General features: G+C 45.2%; 1 protein-coding gene across 2 annotated transcripts in view; it reads left to right on the forward strand.

Annotated features, from left to right (window-relative positions):
* Positions 1 to 329: 329 nt before the first annotated feature.
* The window catches only part of LOC144602372 (glycogen [starch] synthase, muscle-like), a 60245-nt gene continuing 40171 nt past the window's right edge, over positions 330 to 20403 (forward strand). For both annotated transcript variants that reach the window (XM_078415429.1, XM_078415430.1), the window contains exons 1-3: positions 330 to 554; positions 13249 to 13430; positions 17648 to 17839. In XM_078415429.1, the coding sequence (XP_078271555.1) occupies positions 443 to 554; positions 13249 to 13430; positions 17648 to 17839 (486 nt within the window). In that variant the 5' untranslated portion in view covers positions 330 to 442. The remainder of the gene's footprint in view (positions 555 to 13248; positions 13431 to 17647; positions 17840 to 20403) is intronic.

Below are 20403 nucleotides of genomic sequence, written 5' to 3' on the forward strand. Positions count from 1 at the left end.
GGGGTCCCTGGATGAAGTAGCGCACTCCATGCTTCCCCTGGCGGCGCCGGTGTCAACTGCGGCTCAGCATGCTAACCGCTTCCGCCTGGCGGTGCCGGCTCGCATTACAGTAACGCACACCATGCTCACTGCCTCCCCCTGGCGGCGCCGGCTCACATTACAGTAACGCATCCCCATGCTCACCGCCTCCCCCTGGCGGCGCCGGCCCGCATTACAGTAACGCACACCATGCTCGCTGCCTCCCCCTGGCGGCGCCGGCTCGCATTACAGTAACGCATCCCCATGCTCACCGCCTCCCCCTGGCGGCGCCGGCCGTCACTGCGGCTCGGCCGGCCCACATTGCAGCAGCGCACCCCTGGAGACTGGCGGCCGCTGGCTCGGTGCTCGGTGCAAGCGGTGGTTCCGAGCTCCTTCTCCTCTCACTCGCCCGTCTGGCGCCGCCATGTCGTTCCTGAGCAGCTCGCCTTCGTACGGTTCGCTTCCCGGCTTCGAGGATGAATTGCCGGCGGACAACCTCTTTCTGTTCGAGATCGCCTGGGAGGTGGCGAATAAAGGTAAGGCGGCGGCAGCGGCGGTGGGGCACCGGGCTCTGGGGCACCTCCTGCCCGGCAGGCGAACCAGCCACCTCCCCCTCACACAACCGTCACCCCGCTACACCTCCTGTTGCATCCTGCAGTGCACCCTCTTAACACATTTAATGACATGTTTCAATGCCATTTATTATTGCAATCATTGCATCGGTGTCAAGATTTACGTGCACTCCAAAAATTATGTTCCACTCCTGCGCACCAGACCAGAATTACAAATGTCAAGGACAGAAGGTCAATGTTTCTATCTAAACCGTCTTGGCTGTAGGAATCTCAATGATGCTCATGTTTCCTGACTATTTGCGTCCATTGGTGAATAGTATCCGGGTTTATTCTACGTTTTGTGACTAACCTTTAAGTCACACTGCATTCTTTTACACAAATAGAATGATTGTGGTTATTTTCCTCTACTTTCCTTGTTTGGCATAATCATAGTATTTGAACACTGAGCCACATGCAGAAACAAGGAACAAGGATCGTGGTTTACACAAAATGAGGCAAATTGCTGGAGCAACTCAGCGGGTCAGGCAGCATCTCTGGAGAACATCGATAGGTGATGTTTCGGGTTGGAATCCTTATTCAGCTTTGTCAACTCTTCTTTTTAGTCGAGTTTAGTTTATTATTGTCACTGGGTACCAAGTTAAAATGAAAAGCTTTTGTTTGCATGCTATTCAGTAAACAAAAAGACTACCTGAATACAATCAAGTTGTCCACAATGCACAGAGAAAGGATAAAACGTGCAACTTTTTGTGATGTACCAATTTGGGGATAGGTCACATACAGACTGATATAGCCTTGCAGAATTATACTTTACAGCTGGACTCCTGGACTACACCATCTGTTTATGTTATGCTTATCCTCTGACACGCCAACCAGAGACAGGGTGACTTTCAGGAGGGTGTGGCTGAATTACCAGGTCCTGTCAAAGATCTTTCCTTATTCCTTTTAAATGCTCCTGATGACCAGATACACTTGAAACCTAAAGTGCAGGAGTAACTCAGCGGGTCAGGCAGCATCTCTGAAGAACATGGATAGGTAATGTTCCATCAGAACCCTACTTCAGATTGATTGTAGTAAGGTGGGGAGAGCTGGAAGCGAGGTTGGAGCGGGACAAATGCTGGCAAGTGATAGGTGGGTACAGATAATAGGTAGGTACAGTTGAGAGGGATTTTTTAAAGAAAAGGCAATCGATAAGTGATGTTTTGGGTCAGAACACTTCTTGAGATCAGTGACAGGTGGAGAGAGGTGGGAGCAGAACAAATGCTGGCAAGTGAGAGGTGGATACAGGTGAAGATTTTTTTAAATCGTATATAACAACAAAAAAAACCACAATGTGCTGGAGTAACTCTGGGACAGGCAGTATCTCCGGCAGGAATGAACAGACGATGTTTCGGGTCTGGACCCTTCTTCAGACTCGAGATTCCAGCATCTGCAAATCTCTTTTGTCAACATTAAAAAGTTGTTGGAATATATTTTAATGATCAATAAATGTGATTATAATAGTAAATATTTAATTAAGAATAATGAAATTGAGTGGATTAAAGAAAAAACAAAACCTTCAGTACACATACCCTTTGAATGGAGATAATTTGAAGGTGTGGTACCTACTCCTGACATGGGTGATGTAAAGCTGAGGGGGAGGATACAAAGCATGATTGAACTCTTTCCCTGCATTCTCTGTTGAGCCCAGTCCACAGCAGAAGGTAGTGCCGCTTCCTTACAGCGCCTGAGACGTGGGTGCGATCCTGACTTCGGGTGCTGTCTGTGTGAAGTTTACACGTTCTCCCTATGACCACATGGGTTCTCCGGTTTCTTCCCACAACTCAAAGACGTACAGGTTTGTAGATTAATGGGCCTCTGTAAATTGTTCCCAGTGTGTAGGAAGTGGGTGAGAAAATGGGGTAACATAGAACAAGTCCGAATGGGTGATTGATGGTCAGCATGGACTCGGTGGGCTGAAGGGCCTGTTTCCATGCTGTACCTATAAACTAAACTAAATCCCATGTACATGCAGGTACCCTTTGCCTCCTGCGTCATGGTTAGGGAGCCCAGTAGTGAACTGTCCCAGGACAGTGTGGCCCAGACTGTCCTGGGAACATTGCACAAGGATTGCTGACATTCCCACTGGGAAAATGACTGCCAACACCCAGAGGTGACCGAGTCCATGTCTTACTTCAGCAGTACACGGGGAGGCTTCCGGGCAAATGGGTGCAGCTTAGACAGGGCATCTTGGTCAGCATGGATGAGTTGGGCCGGGCCAAAGGGCCTGTTTCATGCTGCATGATTCCAAAATAATAATTATCAGTGGGATAACACTGGGGGAAAAGATACAGTTGAAAAAAAAAGACACAAAGTGTTGGAGTAACTCAGCGGGTCAGGCAACATCCCTGGAGAACATGGATAGGTGACGTTTTATGACAGGACCCTTCCTCAATCTGAAGTGGGGTTCCGACCCGGAAAGTCCCACTGTGTTACTCCAGCACTTTGTGTCCTTTTTTTGTAAACCAGAGTCTGCGGTTCCATGTAACTACATTATACAGTTGAATATGATTTAAACTTTTCTTTTAAAGTCTCTTTATATATTTGTCAACTGTGTGAAGTATTTTTTGGTCCATATTGGAAATGTCCAGACCATATGGTGTTGCGAGTTACCCAGTAAAATAACTTTTATAATAGACGATTTTCCTTCAATTTATCCTGTGTCATTATCAAAAGCTGAGTGAAAGTGTTTCTCAGGGTTGCTGAAAGGCCCCTTCTATCGTTTGGAAGTGTCCCAGCCTTTTCTTGGCACTTCACCCTGTGTACCGAGTTAGAAAACCAAGGAGCATGGAGCTCTAAATGTCAGTATTTACTTGCATAATGCCATGGTCAGAAAGGTTGCTTCTATATATAACAATGTATTCATTTTCAAGTTGCGTGAAAATGTTTCCCCCGTAAATGACTGAAGCAGGTGATGCAACAAATTGGCTACAAAGTTACTTTCTGCAGTGTGATAACATGCATTTCTCTTTTCAATCTCCTGTGTGCCAGAAACTGAATAGTTACATGATTAAAAAAACACAAAGTGCTGGAGTAACTCAGCGGGTCAGGCAGCATCTCTGGAGAACATGGGCAGGCGATGTTTTGGGTCGGGATCCTCCTTCAGACAGATTGTAGTGTGGGGGGTGGGGGGGGTGGAGCTGGAAAAGAGGTGGAGGCAGGGCAAAGTCTGGTAAGTGATAGGTGGATAGACACAAAGTGCTGGAGTCACTTAGCCGGTCTGAGAAAAAGGATGGGTGATGTATCGGGTCGAGACCTTTCTTCAAACCCTGCCTGACCGGCTGAGTTTCCCCAGCATTAGTGTCTATCTTCAGTATAAACCGGCATCTGCAGTTCCTTCCTACACAAGTGCTAGGTGGATGTGGGTGGGGGGGGGGGGGGGGGATTGTCAGATGGGTGGTTAATGGCTAGAGATGAAAAGAAGACAAAAGGATATCAGATAAGGAGAGACGAGGAGTGGAATAGAGGAGTGAAATAGAAAAGCAGAGGGCAGGAAGGAAAAAGGGGTGAGTGGGATAAATGAGTACGTATTAGGGTGGGGAACAGGGGGGAAGTCAAGGGAGGGTTGTTACCCATAACTGCAGAGTTCAATGTTCATACCGAAGATAGACACAAAGTTGTGGAGTAACTCAGCGGGTCAGGCAGCAGCATCTCTGGAGATAAAAGGATGGGAACCAGCATCTGCAGTTCCTTTCTACACTCGATGTTCATACTGTTGAGTTGTAAGCTATTTTCCAGGGACTTCACCAGACTGTGAACATTTATATGTGGTCCTAAACAGCGACTGTGACTGTTCATTAACTAAACCGCTACAAGGGTAGAGCATTAAATTTCGTGATTTTGTCAATCTGCGCAAATAGTTGAACTGCATTTAGCAGAAGGCGCAGAGGCCTGCAAGAGTTGTACCACTATTATCAATATCACTCCACCACTTGCGCAAGAAGGCAAATGGTGCAGTTGAGGAATGTGTCACGTGCAAGGACAGAATGTGCTTGTAGATCTCCATTTAAACCATTGTATACATCTATTTAATAAACCTTATGCCAATTTATTGGGCAGCACAGTGGCGTAGCTGATAGAGCTGCTGCCTCACAGTGCCAGAGGCCCAGGTTCAACCCTGACCTTGGGTGCTGTCTGTATGGAGTTTGCACACTCTTCCTGTGACCATGTGGGTTTGTCCAGATGCTCCGGTTTCCTCCCACAACCCACAGATGTGTGGGTTTGTAGATTAATTGGACTCTGTAAAATTGCCGATAATGTGTAGGGAGTGGATGCAAAAATGGAATAACATAGAACTAGAGTGAACGGGTGATCGATGGTCGTGGACTCGGTGGGCCGAAGGGCTTGTTTCGTTGCTGTATTTGAGGGAGTGCAGCGTAGGTTCACCAAGTTAATTCCCGGGATGGTGGGACTGACATATGATGAAAGAATGGGTCGACTGGGTTTGTATTCACTGGAATTTAGGATGAGAGGGGATCTTATAGAAACATTTAAATTCTTACGGGATTGGACAGGCGAGATGCAGGAAAAATGTTCCCCATGTTGGGGGAGTCCAGAACCGGGGGTCACAGTTTAAGAATAAGGGGTAGGCCGCTTAGGACTGAGATGAGGAAAAGCTTTTTCACCCTGAGAGTTGTGAGTTTGTGGAATTCTCTGCCACAGAAGGCAGTGGAGGCCAATTCACTGGATGTTTTCAAGAGAGAGTTAGATTTAGCTCTTAGGGCTAAAGGAATCAAGGGATTTGGGGGGAAAAGCAGGAACGGGGTACTGATTTTAGATGATCAGCCATGGTCATATTGAATGGATGTGCTGGCTCGAAGGGCCGAATGGCCTACACCTGCACCTATTTTCTATGTTTCTATGTATCTTTCAATCATTCAATTTCAGATCATAATTCACTGGGGTTTTGTGTGTGGTTAACAGAGAGGAAGGGTGGGAATCAAAGACTCCTGGAAAGGAAAGGGCAATACATTTGGAGTGAGGGTACAATAATTTTGATTTCAGATTAACCTGCAAAGACATGATTCATTTTTCAACTTTCCCCTCCCAATACTACAAGTCGCTGACCGCTGCCAACTCAAGGCCAACATCAAACAGACTTTAATTTAGAGATCTGCAGAAGACGGTATAAGTATATAGTAGCTGATAAAGTTTCAGTTACCTCAGTTATAGTAGGATGTGTGTAGATTGGAGATTGGTGACACCAACATTTCCGTTTAAAGCTGCTTCATTCCAATTCCCTAAATTTGGTGATGGTGTGAGACTTCATCAGAATCAGCATTTGATATTTATCATATGACACATACATTTCGCAGCCGATGTTCGTGTGGAACTATTACCGTCTTGTAATAGGAGGATACATCTGAGGCAGCATTCAGCTTTGAGCCTATCTAAGTATAGTTCAGCCACTTAATGGGCCAAGACTTATCATCATATCATATCATATATCTACAGCCGGAAACAGGCCTTTTCGGCCCTCCAAGTCCGTGCCGCCCAGTGATCCCCGTACATTAACACTATCCTACACCCTCATGTAGATAATTCCAAAATTCCTTTGAACTAAATAAAGGTCAATATGATATTTTTTTCTAAACTAGCTAGCATTTTGTTAAATCAGGTACTTCATAAAACACACTTTGGTACTTGCTTATTGAACAGTAGAGCGCATATTGACTGGTTGCATCACGGCCTGGTTCGGCAACACGAACGCCCAGGAGCGAAGAAGACTGCATAAAGTGGCGGACACTGCCCAGTCCATCGCAGGTACTGACCTCCCCACCCTCGAAGGGATTTACAGGAGTCACTGCCTCAAAAAGGCAGCCAGCATCATCAGAGACCCACACCATCCTGGCCACGCACGCATTTCACCCCTGCCATCGGGAAGAAGATACAGGAGAGCCTGAAAACTGTAACGTCCAGATTCAGGAGCAGCTTCTTCCCAACAAACATCAGGCTTATAAACACCGCAACCTCCAAATAGGCTCCGAACTACATAGACTTGAGGCCATGATTTTTGATTTTGCACTATTATTTGTATGCGTGGATTTTTGTTGTTTTCTATTGTGGGTTTTAAGGGTATTCTTTACATATCTGTTCTGCTGCTGCAAGTAAGAATTTCTGAAGAAGGGTCTTGACGCCAAATGTTACCTATTCCTATTCTCCAGAGATGCTGTCTGACCTGCTGAGTTACTCCAGGTTTTTGTGCCTATCTTTGGTTTAACCCAGCATCTGCAGTTCCTTCCTACACAGTAAAAAAATTGTTGTTCTGTTTCTGGACATATATATGATAATAAAATCACAATTGACTCTTGACTAGAATTGCAGGAGGCTCAGTAGATGAACTCGGATATGGATGTAGATTCAAGAGCTTCAGGCTGGGCAAAGCTGCTTCCTTCATTTCCCGGCAGTTCTCTGGGTGATGGTTGGGCAGAGATTGAAGGAAGAGTCTCAGAGGATTTTCCTTGTAAGCCTTCACACTTGGTGTCACCTGTGGCCATGGGTGATTCCGCCATTTGCCATGGTGGTAACTGCAAAGTAATGGCAAGTAGTAAATGGAAGGGAGTGCCTAACAAGGTGGACATTTGCTGGTTTTATACTTTGCAATGGTGAATTACACCCTCAGTGGTGTTCTACGCCCATGGTCACAATTAGGTTTTGATTTATTACTGTCACATGCACCGAGGTACAGGCGAAAAGCTTAACTTGCCTGTTATCCAAACAGATCAGATATTACCATGCATGAATACAATCAGGTCAAACACGAGTACAATAGGTAGTGCAAAGGGGAAGATACAGAGTGCAGAATATAGTTCTCAGCATTGGACAAAGTCCAATGTCCACAGTGGGGAAGAGATGAATTGAACTGTCGCCGAGCTTATTGAAGGATTGTTCAGAAGCCTGATAACAAAGGGGAAGAAGCTGCTGCTGAGTCTGGTGGTGTACGATTTCAAGTTTCTGTACCTCCTGCCCGACAGGAGGAGGGAGAAGAAGGAATGGCCGGGATGCGGAAGGTCCTTAATTATGTTGGCTGCTTTTCTGTTGTAGCATGGAGTGAATGGTCAATGGAGTCTGGTCAGTGTGATGGACTGGACTGTACAGTTCTCTGCAATTTCTTGCGACCTTGGAAAGAGGTGTGATGCAACCCAACAGTCAGCTCTCCGTGGTGCACCTGTAGGAGTTTGTAAGAGCCGTTGGAGTCATGCCCAGTTTCCTCAGGAAGTTGGCACACCCATTGAGTCAATCTGCTACAAGTTCAATGGTGCCTTTATGGTTCGACCGTGCTTTAATTGCCACATGTGGGACGTGCAGACGCACAGTGAAATTATTTTCTTACAAACAGTCCAGTAGAGTATTGCCATGCCTACTCACATCCCTGATTAGCAAATTGTACAGAAATAGCCTACAGATCCCACATGCAAGGGGTGCCGTATCTCCCAGATTCAGTATCTTCTTTTAAATGTAGTGCCCAATTGCAATGGAATAGTTATTTCTATTAATATGACTGAAAGCAGTGCCGCTGCAATTAATTTTAAGATGAAAAGTATTATTACATAATTGCCACAAACATACTCGTATACGACACAAGGTCTTTGGGGGATGAAATCTCTTGGCTTTGGATATTGTGAAGTCCTCTGCTCTCCCTCTCCAGTAACCACCATTGCTGGAGATGGGAAGGAGTCAGACGTGGGAGACAATGTACACTGTAACTTGCATATTGGCATATTTGTTTGATAAAATCAGAATTGTTAGAATTGACTATTTTTCACATTTGCTCATATTTTGCCTAATATTATTTATATCACATTCAAATTGTGAAGCGACATGGCACATTATTAAAAATAACAGTTCAGAGCAACAACATTTTTTCTTTATCTTTGAGTTAAAGGTCATGGGAAAACTTTAAATGGATTTTGGAGCTGAAAGATGGTTTCTTAAAATGTAGGCCCTTAAATTTCGCCCACTTCCCAAAGACGTGCGGGTTTGTAGGTTAATTGGCCCTCTGTAAATTGCCCCTAGTGTGTTGGGAGTGGACGAGAAAGTAGGATATCATAGAACTAGTGTGAACGGGTGATTGATGATTGGCGTGGACTCAGTGGGACGAAGTTTTCATACTGTATCTCCAGACTAAACTAAACAATGCAGCCATTATAGGTGAGCAGGGAGAGTGAAATATTGGATGAGATAAACAGGCTAAGAGAGGAAGTACTAAAAGTTTCAGCATTGCCTAAACTGATAAATCATCAGATCCAGCGGAAAATGTCTCCTGGGCGCTATGCCAAGAGACAGCAAAGGCTTTGTTCAACATTTTCCAATCCTCTCTGCTTATGGGCATGGTGCTGCAGGATGGAAGCTGGCTGATAAGATACCCATTATTTAAAGAAGGGGAAAAGTACTGAGATTTCAGACCAATCAACCTGCTGTCGGTGGGGGCGAATTTCTGAACTAAATTTTGGAGACGGTAATTGCTATTCAGAAAATCACAGACCAGTCAGAGAATGCGGGCAGCACAATGGCGCAGTGGGTAGAGCTGCTGCCTCAATGCCAGAGACCTGGGTTCCATGCTGACCTCGGTTGCTGACTGTGTGGAGTTTGCATGTTCTCCTTGTGACTGAGGGAGGGAGTGGATGCAAAAGTGAGATAACCTGGAACTAGTGTGAATGGGTGATAGATGGTTAGCGTGGAGTTGGTGGACTGAAATGCCCATTTTCAATACCACCACTGGATCTGTTCCAGTGAAGCCACCACTGGATCGCCTCTTTTAGTGAACATTGGATTCCCTCTGTTCCAGTGAACCCTCACCAGTGGATTGTTTCTGTTCCAGTGCACCACCACTGGACTGCCAGTGCCTGCTCCAGCGGGGCTGGGTTGAGTCGAGGAGTGCCAACTCTTACCTTAGGGAAACAGCTTCAGGATCATGCAACCATTTGCCTCTGCTGAAAGGTTGTGGACCTGACAGATGAAATGCAAAGCTCCCCGCACATGACTGGCACGGTATGGCTGGCATTCTGTTTGTGGCTGGGTACAAATGCTTGTGACAGCTCTGCCGTCAGAGTCACCGTGCTTAAGGTCATGTTTAAATGTCAGTGCTGCTCTGGGTGAGCAGGGAAGGCAGTGGCCAGTCCTGGCCCTGGACTATTGTTCTAAATATAAAATGTGCTCTCATAGAGTCACACAGCATGGAGACAAGCCCTTCCAACCAACTCGCCCGTGCCGACTCTAATCTAATATATGAAAATTAAATAACTTGCAACAAAACCTTGCATCCCATTTTAATATTAGTTTAGAGATACAGCATGGAAACAGGCCATTCGACCTACGAAGTCCACACCGAACATCGATCACCTATTCACACTAGTTCTACATGATCCCACTTCCTCATCCACTCCCTACACACTAGGGGCAATTCACAGAGGCCTAGTAGCCTACAAACCTGCACATCTTTGGAATGTGGTAGGAAACCGGAGCACCCGGAGGAAACTCCCACAGTCACAGGGAGAACGTACAAACTCCACAGACGATCCGGGTCTCTGGACCTGTGAGGCAGCGGCTCGACCAAATGTGCCACTGTGCCGCCACTAATTTTGTCCAAATACAAGCTAACGTCCTCTCTAGCATCTCCTTAAGCAGCTTCCAACCGGTCAGCTTATTCTGAGTGTCCATTTCGAGGACAAATAGCTGGAAACGCAAGGCACAATAGACAATAGGTGCAGGAGGAGGCCATTCGGCCCTTCGAGCCAGCACCGCCATTCAATGTGATCATGGCTGATCATTCTCAATCAGTACCCCGTTCCTGCCTTCTCTCCATACCCCCTGACTCCGCTATCCTTAAGAGCTCTATCTAGCTCTCTCTTGAATGCATTCAGAGAATTGGCCTTCACTACCTTCTGAGGCAGAGATTCACAACTCTCTGACTGAAAAAGTTTTTCCTCATCTCAGTTCCAAATGGCCTACCCCTTATTCTTACCCTGCTGATGCTGGGACCTGGAGTAAAACACAAAGTGCTGGAGGAACTCAGCAGGCCAGGCAGCACCTGGAGAGGAAATGGACAGATGACATTTTGGATCGGGACCCTGTCTCGTTGGAGGAAGAGTTGCCATTCCCAAGAGTAGCGACGCCATCCCTGCCTGTATAATGAATTTAAATACACTATTGGAATTTGGTCACACGACCCCACAGAGAAACTGCTGACCTTTTCCAGCTGCTGGGTGCAGTGAATTCTTTTGGAGCGATATATTATCTGATATTAATGCATCGGTAAATGGCAAGATGTAAACCCATCCAGGACGGACACTGTCAGCTTGAGTTTAAAACCGGCAGCAGATCCCCAAGCAATTCACAGGAAAGCAAACTGATAAATATTGTCACGCAGCCAGAAGCTCAGAGATAATTGGAGGATTGTTAAAAGCTGAGTCACAGTACGTTTTAGGGAAGTGCTTGAAGTAAAAGACAAGGAGTCGAGACAGAGAGTAGTCTAGAGAAGGAGATTCTGAAACAATCCCCTGGAAATACAGCCCCAACTCTGGGATAGTTGGGGGTGGACCTTATGTAAGGGGTAAAGTTGTCAATCTGAAGTTTGATCTGAATTTAATTTTGTAACTCAACCCAGACCTTCACATCAACTAGTTGAGAGGGTCCCGAGTTTGAGTTTAGTTTAGTGTCACGTGTACCGAGCGAGGCACAGTGAAAAGCCCTTGTTGTGTGCCAACCAGTCAGCAGAAAGACAATACATGATCACAATCGAGCCGTCTGCAGTGTGCAGATACAGGATAAAGAAAGTAACATGGATAATGTTTAGTACAAGATAAAGTCCAGTGAACTTCCATCAAAGATAGTCCGAGGGTCTCCAATGAGGTAGATAGTAGCTCAGGACTGCTCTGTTATTGTTGGTAGGATGGTTCAATTGCATGATAACAGCTGGGAAGAAACTGTCCCTGAATCTGGAGGTGTGCGTTTTCATGCTTCTATACCTGTTGCCCGATGGGAGAGGAGGGGGGGGGGGGGGGGAGAGGGAGTGGCCCAGGTGAAGCCACATGATGACTTTGGTTGAACTTTACTGTGTTTTTTTATCTTATACTCATGTTATTTCCTTTATCATGTATCTGTACACTGTAGATGGCTCGATTGTGATCGTGTATTGTATTGTGTGATCATTATTCCGCTGACTTGTTATCAAGCAACAAGGGCTTTTCACTGTACCTCGGTACACATGACAAACTAAACTCAAACTCAGGATCCTCGCAACCAGCTGGGCTTGCATTGATGGATTGATTGAAAGATACAGCAGGGAAACAGGCCCTTCGGCCCCCCGAGCCCACGGTCACCTGTTCATACTAGTTCACACTTTCTCATCCACTCCCTATACACTAGGGGCATTTCCACAGAAGCCAAATAACCTACTAATCCGCATGTCTTTGGGATGTGAGAGGAAACCGGAGCTCCCAGAGGAAGCCCACATTACCACAAAGGACAGGTACGTGGATAGGAGAGGTTTAGAGGGATATGGACCAATTGCAGGCAGGGGAGACTAGTGTAGATGGGACATCTTGGTCAATGTGGAAAAGTTGGGCCGAGAGTTTCCATGCTGTATGACTTTGTGACAACATTCCTGGACTGGATTGAACCCAGGTCTTTGGTGCTGTGAGGCAGCTGACTTGTTTGGAAAATGGGGAAAATTTACATTACTGAAGAGAGAGAGTAATTATCTGGTTAGGATTGGATGTGGATACGGTCCCAGAGATATCCGATCTACACTTGTCCCACCTGCCTGTGTTTAAAGGCCCATATCCCTCTAAATATCTTATCAGGGCAGCACGGTGGCGCAGCGGTAGAGTTGCCGCCTTACAGTAAATGCAGCGCCGGAGACTCAGGTTCGATCCTGACTACGGGTGCTGTCTGTACGGAGTTTGTATGTTCTCCCCATGACCTGCGTGGGTTTTCTCCGAGATCCTCGGTTTCCTCCCACACTCCAAAGACGTACAGGTAAGTAGGTTAATTGACTGAGTAATATGTAAAAATTGTCCCTAGTGTGTGTGATAGTGTTAATGTGCGGGGATCGCTGGGCGGCGTGGACCCGGTGGGCCGAAGGGCCTGTTTCCCCGCTGTATCTCTAAATCTAAAAAAATCAATTCAAGTACATGTCTAAATGTTTCTCAAGCATTGCGATATTACCTGTGTCAACTGCCTCCTCCGGCAACTCATTCCACCACCCTTTGTGTAAGAAAGTTATCCCTTGGTTTCCTATTAAATCTTTCCCCATCACATTAATTAAACCTATGTTCTCTGGTTCTCGATTCCCCTACTCTGGGCAGGAGACTCTATGCAGATACGCAATCTATTCCTTTCATGATTTTATACATGTTTATGAAATGACCTCTCATCCTCCTGTGCTCAAGATTGGGATAATGTAGAGTTATCTCACTGTTAAATGCTATACTTGTCTAAACAGAGTGGATGATTAGTCTAAATAATTGAGAGTTTCTACAGATCTTTTCCTTTGAAGGAACAGATGGGAGATATAGACTCCATTAGAAAGAGGTTGCGTACAGCTTCCTTTAGGTTAGAATCTATGGGATTTGATATGTATTCCTGTGTTCACGGTCTCATTCTCCTTTCTTTGTTGCAGTGGGCGGTATCTACACTGTCATCCAAACTAAAACAAAGATGACAGTGGATCAACACGGAGAGAATTATATACTGATTGGTCCATACGTTGAGAATAGTGTCAAGACACAAGTTGAGCTGATCGATCCACCGAACCTGGCCATCAAACGCGCTATCGATTTAATGAACTCCAGGGGTTGCAAGGTATTGTAATGTCCTTCATTCTGCCAAGTTTGGTGTGATTCAAAGTGCGACTGGTTAAATATATAGGGAGGGATAAGCAGTCTTGCCGAGTGGGAACTATGAAGCATAGGACTTAACTTTAAAGAGCGTTGTAAAGAAAAATTGTGAATAGCTAAACAGCCGATGGAAGTATCTAAAGTTATGAAAAGCATGTGGAGGTTAGGCAGTCAGAACCTTCTTCCCAGCATGGAAAAGTCAAAGACTAGAGGACATAGCTTTAATGTGAGAAGGGCGGATGTTTAAAGAAGTGTGGGGCAAATGTTTTATTCAGAGTGGTGTTTGCCTGGATCACACTGCCAGGGAAGTTAGTGGTGGAAGCCGACATGATAGTGGTGTTGAAGTGGATTTTGGACGGGTATGCAGAGAATTTAGCTTCTTCACCTCTGAGAATCTCAGCCGCAAACATTATTGGTACTATGCTAAATATACTGAAATAAATAAGTGTTTTTATGGTGATTGTGGTCTCACTTATTCGCCTGAGACACTGCTGCATGTCGAACCAAGGACAAGATGAGCAGCAACCCAGAGAAGGAATGGATGCATTAGGTAAAGGTGGGTTAAGAATGTCTTTAGGGAGCATATTATTGTTAATTATTGACAAGGTTGGACTCATAAATTCCGCAAGTCAAACTCCAAAGCGTTCTGGGGAAATAGTTGCAAAGTTTTTGAACCGTAATTATGTGTATGATATTGGAGATATTTGGGTAATTTTAGTTTATTTTTGAAAGCTTATAATTAGCAGCTCCTGGTGTGATAGAAAATACTGCGCTATGATGGTACATGCTGAACCTAAAAAGAAAACATCTACTTCTTTGTCATCCCACTCCTAAGATACGTCTCTCTTCCTCACTTAACATTCAAAACTGAACACATGAAACACTGTTTACAATGATACCTTTATAGCATGTGATTTAGGAAAGAAATTGAAACTGTGAGAAAGGTTTTGTGTGAAAATTGAGTTGAAAATCTTTCTACAGGCACCTCGCTTTTTACACAGGGATTTCAAGCATCAAAAGCCGTGTAAATCAAATATATGCCAGGCACCTCACATGACTACGGTGCCGTATGGCACCAGGCATAAATTTGAGCGGGTTTTTCCGAAAATAGGAGCGAGTAAATTAAACTTTGGTAGTAATTAGACAAGCGTGCCATTCTAAAAACTTTTTTTTTAAATTCTAAAACCATGAAATTCAAGCAGGTGTAAACACGAAGTGCCTGTAATCAAGAAGAATGTAATCGCTTAAATAACTGTGTTGTCCACACTGACCAACATATCCCATCTACACTAGTCACACTTGCATCCGTTGGCCCATGTCCCTCTAAACATGTCCTCTCCATGCACCTGTCTAATTGCTTCTTAAATGTTGTGATAGTCCCTGCCTCAACTACCTCCTCCGACTGCTTGTTCCACACACCCACCACCCATTGTGTGAAAATTTCACCCCTCAGATTCATATAACATTTTTCCCCCCTTCACCTTAAACCTATGCCCTCTGGTTCTCGATTCCAGTGTGCAGATTTAATCGCCTGTTCCTAAATTTGGAAGTGTGTAGGCAGCGAGACTGATCCTCGCACAGCAGGCTCACAGCAGATGTTTTCAACTTGAGTAATTGTGGAAAGTGGAGACAATATTATTTTTATTGGTTCTCGTTTGGTGCAGGGCTTGGCTCTGGAAGATTTGGTCATGGATTTGGTGGCAAGTATTGTGCACCAGTAAGTCAAGGCCATTTCTTCACACATTCCACCACTGCATAGCACACAGAGACAACAGGGATTTCCCGGGACAGGTCTGGCTTTGGGGATTCCTCAGGGAGAGAAGCTCAAGGTTGGTGCTAGTTGATGGAACATAGAACAGAGCACAATACAACACAAGAACAGGTCCTTCGGCCCACAATGATGCAAGTTAAACAAATCTCATCTGTCTGCACATGATGTGGAAATGATTGAGACCCTTAAGTTCTTTGGCATTAATATTTCCAATGATCTGTCTTGGACCAGCTGCACTGATGTGAAAACCAAGAAGGCACACCAATGCCTTCACTTCCAGAGGAGACTGAGGAAATTCAGCATATCTCCAGTGACTCGTGCAAACATCTACAGATACACCCTAGAAAGCTTACAGTCAGGTTACATCACAGCTTGGTTTGGGAACAGCTCTGCCCAAGACCACAAGAAATTACAGAGAGTTGTGATGTAGCCCAGTCCATCACACAGACCAGACTCTCCTCCAATGACTCTATTTACCGTTTTGCCCTGGAAAAGCAGCCAACATAATCAAAAACTTGTCCCACCTCAGTCATCCTGTCTTCTCCCTGCTACCTTCAGGCAGAAGGTACAGAAGCTTGATAGCACGCACCACCATATTCAGGAACAGCGTTTTCCCCTCTGCTATTCAGCGTCTAAACGACCTTTGCATAAGCTTGGGGCTGTTTGATTCACCTCTACCCCATTGCAGACATTAGACTTTGTCTCTGGAACTGATGCGCTACAATGCTGAGAACTATATTCTGCACTCTGTATCTTCCACTTTGCTGTACCAATTGTAGCTGAGTTAGAAGTACTGCCCTTCACAAGCTCCCTCTCCTAGCTCCTACTTTTCGTTGCAGTATTCTTTAGTTGGATAGCAATACTCCCAAGTAGCTGGAAGAATGGGAGCTGCTAGAATTTGCAATACATTAATCTGAACACCATGCTTATATCAGCACAGTTAGTCCCTGTGTGGCATTACACAGGGAAATGTGATATAGCTATTCTGTGAACTCCACATCGAAATCCTTCAAAACTGTGTAGACCCATGATGTCGTTAATGCCATCTAAATGTAGCAATGCATCTTCTCATCAAGAAACCAACGGGGATGAAACAAACTATAGAGCGGAGGTGCAGAACCTGGCGGACTGGTGCTCGGATAACAACCTGTCCCTAAATACCACCAAGACCAAGGAGCTGATCATCAACTTCCGTAGGTCACATAACGGGGAATATGCCCCGATCTCTATCAACGGGGACAGTGTGGAGAGAGTGTCCAGCTTCAAGTTTCTGGGCACTCACATTTCGGAGGACCTAACATGGTCCAATAACACTGCTGCGCTGGTCAAGAAGGCACAACAAAGACTGTTCTACTTAAGAACACTGAAAAAGTCTGGTCTACCCCAACAGCTGCTGACGACCTTCTACCGCTGCACCATAGAGAGCATCCTAACGCATGGCATCCCTGTGTGGTACCTCAGCTGCACGGAGGCAAAAAGGAAAGCTCTACAGCGGGTAGTCCATAGAGCTCAGAGGGCCATCGGAACACAGCTACCAGACTTGGAGGGCATCTACAACACACGATGCCTCAGAAAAGCCACCAGCATCCACAAAGACTCTTCACACCCCTGCAACAGTCTGTTCGAACTCCTTCCATCGGGCAGACGATACAAGGCCTTCTACGCCCGCACCTCCAGACTCAGGAACAGCTTCATCCCCAGGGCCATAGCTGCTATGAACGGGTCCTGCTGAGCCGGATGGCCACAACGCATAGATCAACTTGCACTTTACCCTGTCTAAAAACTGTTACAATTGTTTCGTTTCATTGGGTTGCTGTTAATTACTTAAATTATTGCATCGTATGGGAGGCGCATTCCCAATCTCGTTGTACCCCTGGGTACAATGACAATAAAGATATATTGTATTGTATTGTATTGTATGTATTGAATTGTGTCAGCTGAGGAAAGCAAACCAGAATATATTTTTAATGGACACAAAGTGCTGGAGTAACTCAGCATGTCAGGCAGCATCTCTGGAGACCAGCATATGCAGTTCCTTGCATCCCTGTATTTCTACTGGATAGGACCAACTAGGGGCTAGCATCTATGTATAAGGTTCTGAAGAAGGTTCCTGACCTGAAACATCACCTATCCTTGTTCTGAGATGCTGCCTGACCAGCTGAGCTTCTCCAGCAGTTTGGCTTCTTCGGTCCAACTCGGGAAAGAGGATTGAATGTTTGAGGATGAAACTAATGTGGTGGTTAGTGGAATGATACTTATATGGACTTCCTCTCCCGAAGTGCTACCAGACCTGCTGAGTATTTCCAACCTTTTCAGTTTTTATTTCAGACTCCCAGCGCCTGTATGAAATGCATCATGTGAAGACCAATGCTTACAGTATAATCCGACATGAAACTTGTCCTGTCTTGCAGGTCCATTTTGGCAGGTGGTTGATTGATGGGAGTCCTTACGTTGTACTATTAGACATTGCAGCTTCCAGCTGGAATCTGGATCAGTGGAAGACGGAGCTCTGGGATTTGTGCAATATCGGAATTCCCTGGTTTGACAAAGAGGCCAATGACGCAGTTCTCTTTGGGTTTCTCACTGTGTGGTTTCTGGGTGAAGTAAGTATACGGGTATCTTTTCAATTCAATGTGAGAACATAACCTGGAATTTCATTGAGACTTGCAGCCCAAGAGAATTACTGGAATGATGCCATTTACATCAAAGTAAGACAAGATGGGGTTGTGGTCTTCAGAATAAAGGACAATGCAATGGCTATGAAAGTATTCAGAATCACAATGACTAAACAAGGAGCAATTTTCAGTGGTAGAAATGGTCAGTCACCAAATTAAAGATCCTACTGGACAATATAAATGTGCCTTTAAAAAAAATCATAACATTTGAGCTTTCGATCATAACATCTGAGTTCTGAAAGATCAAATTAGATATTTTTCCAGTGTGCAAGTCAGAGCTTGCTCATGGGCAGGAGTATGGAATGAACGAGGGAGTTGACCTGGAGATGAGAAAAGGAAGTGCAGATGAGAGGGAAAGGTGGATCAACCATGGTTGAATGGTGGAGTAGACTTGATGGGCCAAATGGCCTAATTCTATTCCCATAACTTATATGAACTTAAGAACCATGATGCTGGAATCATGAGCAAAACACAAAGTGCTGGAGGAACTCACCCGGCCAGGCAGCATCCATGGGGGAGAGTGGACAGGTGACAACTGAAGAAGGGCCCCGAGCTGAGAGAGTTCACCTGTTATCCTCTCCCCTATTAAAACTGGCACGAGGCCAGCACCGGCCACCAGCAGCCCTGACCTGTGACCGAGAGCCTGGTTCACGTTTAGCCCAACCCTGAGGTGAGGTGGGACAGACTTGGATTGTTTTCTCTGCATTGACGGTGGACGAGGGGAGGCCTGACACAAGTATATAAAATTATGAGAGGTATAGGTAAGGTCGACAGGATCTTTCTCCCAGGGTGGAAATATCAAAGACTGGAAGGTATCGCTTTAAATTGAGACAGACAAAGTTTAAAGAACATTTTACACAGAATGGTGGATGCCAGCTGTTTTGTTGGAGGTAGAGCACACATTCAAAATTATTAATCCCACAGAACTGCATTGCCAGCGAGTTAAGCAAAGTCCCTTCACCAGACTTGAGTTTGACCTGGTTGTATTGATGTACAGTATATAGTATTTAGAGTGACACAGCTGCGTAGTGCTGGGAGTTGCTGCCTTACAGCGCCAGAGACCCCGGTTTGATCCTGACTTTGGGTGTTGTCTGTACACAGTGGTATGTTCTTCCCGTGACCGCATGGTTTTTCCTCCGGTGCTCCAGTTTCCTCCCACACACCAAAGACGTACAGGTTTCTAGGTTAATTGGCTTCGGTACAAATTATTAATTGTCCCTCATGTGTATGATATTGTTAGTGTACAAGGGTTCTTGTTGGTCGGCGTGGGCTGAAGGGCCTGTTTCCACACAGAGCGGCACGGTGGCGCAGCGGTACAGTTGCTGCCTTACAGCGAATGCAGCGCCGGAGACTCAGGTTCGATCCTGACTACGGGTACTGTACTGTACGGAGTTTGTACGTTCTCCCCGTGACCTGCGTGGGTTTTCTCCGAGATCTTCGGTTTCCTCCCACACTCCAAAGACGTACAGGTTTGTAGGTTAATTGGCTGGGTAAATGTTTTTTTTTTAATTGTCCCTAGTGGTAGGATAGTGTTAATGTGTGGGGATCGCTGGGCGGCGCGGACCCGGTGGGCCGAAGGGCCTGTTTCTGCGCTGTATCTCTAAATCTAAATCTAAATCACACTGTATCTCTAAGCTAAACAAAACTGAACTGAATTGAAAACTGAACTGAACTAAAGTGAGAGGTACAAAGTTTAAAGGTGATGTTTGGGGCAAGATTTGCACAGAAGGTGGTAGGTGCCTGGAATGCGCAGCCTGGTGTGGAGGTAGAACACAATAGTGGTGTTTAAGAGGCTTCTAAATTTACCACTTAACTGTAACCGTGAAAAAATCAACTTGAATATTCAGTCCATAATTTATTGTAGAGGCCTGGTGATTGGATCATTTTGCCTCAATGAACTCACTATCATGTTTGCCCACTTTGGGCTGGGAATATTGCAGGTCCCTGTTGTTTATTCAAAAGCATTTCAAGTACCTCATTCCAAACAGTAATCTGGAGATTGCCATTTGCTAGGCAATGATTATCGATAATTTTTCAACTGAATATATCAATTGTTAGTCATAGAGTCAAACAGCGTGGAAACAGGTCCTTCGGCCCAACCAATATGTCCCATCTTCACTAGTCCTACCTGCCTGCATTTGGCCCATATCCCTCTAAACCTATCCTATCCATGTACTATCTAAATGTTTCTTAAACATTGTGATACTACCTGCCTCAACTACCTCCTCCGGCAGCTCATTCCATACAAACATCACCCTTTGTGTAAATAAGTAACCCCTTGTGTTCCTATTAAATTTTTAACCCCCCTCACCTTAAACCGATGTCCTCTAGTTCTCGATTACCCTACACTGGGCAAAGATTCTGCATTTACCTGATCTATTCCTCTCGTGATTTTGTATGATACGATGCGATACGATAGAACTTTACTTAACCCAAGAGGGAAATTAATCTGCCAACAGTCATAAAAAAACACCAAATACATGAAACATGAA

This window comes from Rhinoraja longicauda, chromosome 18 (assembly GCF_053455715.1).
Source record: "Rhinoraja longicauda isolate Sanriku21f chromosome 18, sRhiLon1.1, whole genome shotgun sequence".
Taxonomy (NCBI): domain Eukaryota; kingdom Metazoa; phylum Chordata; class Chondrichthyes; order Rajiformes; family Arhynchobatidae; genus Rhinoraja; species Rhinoraja longicauda.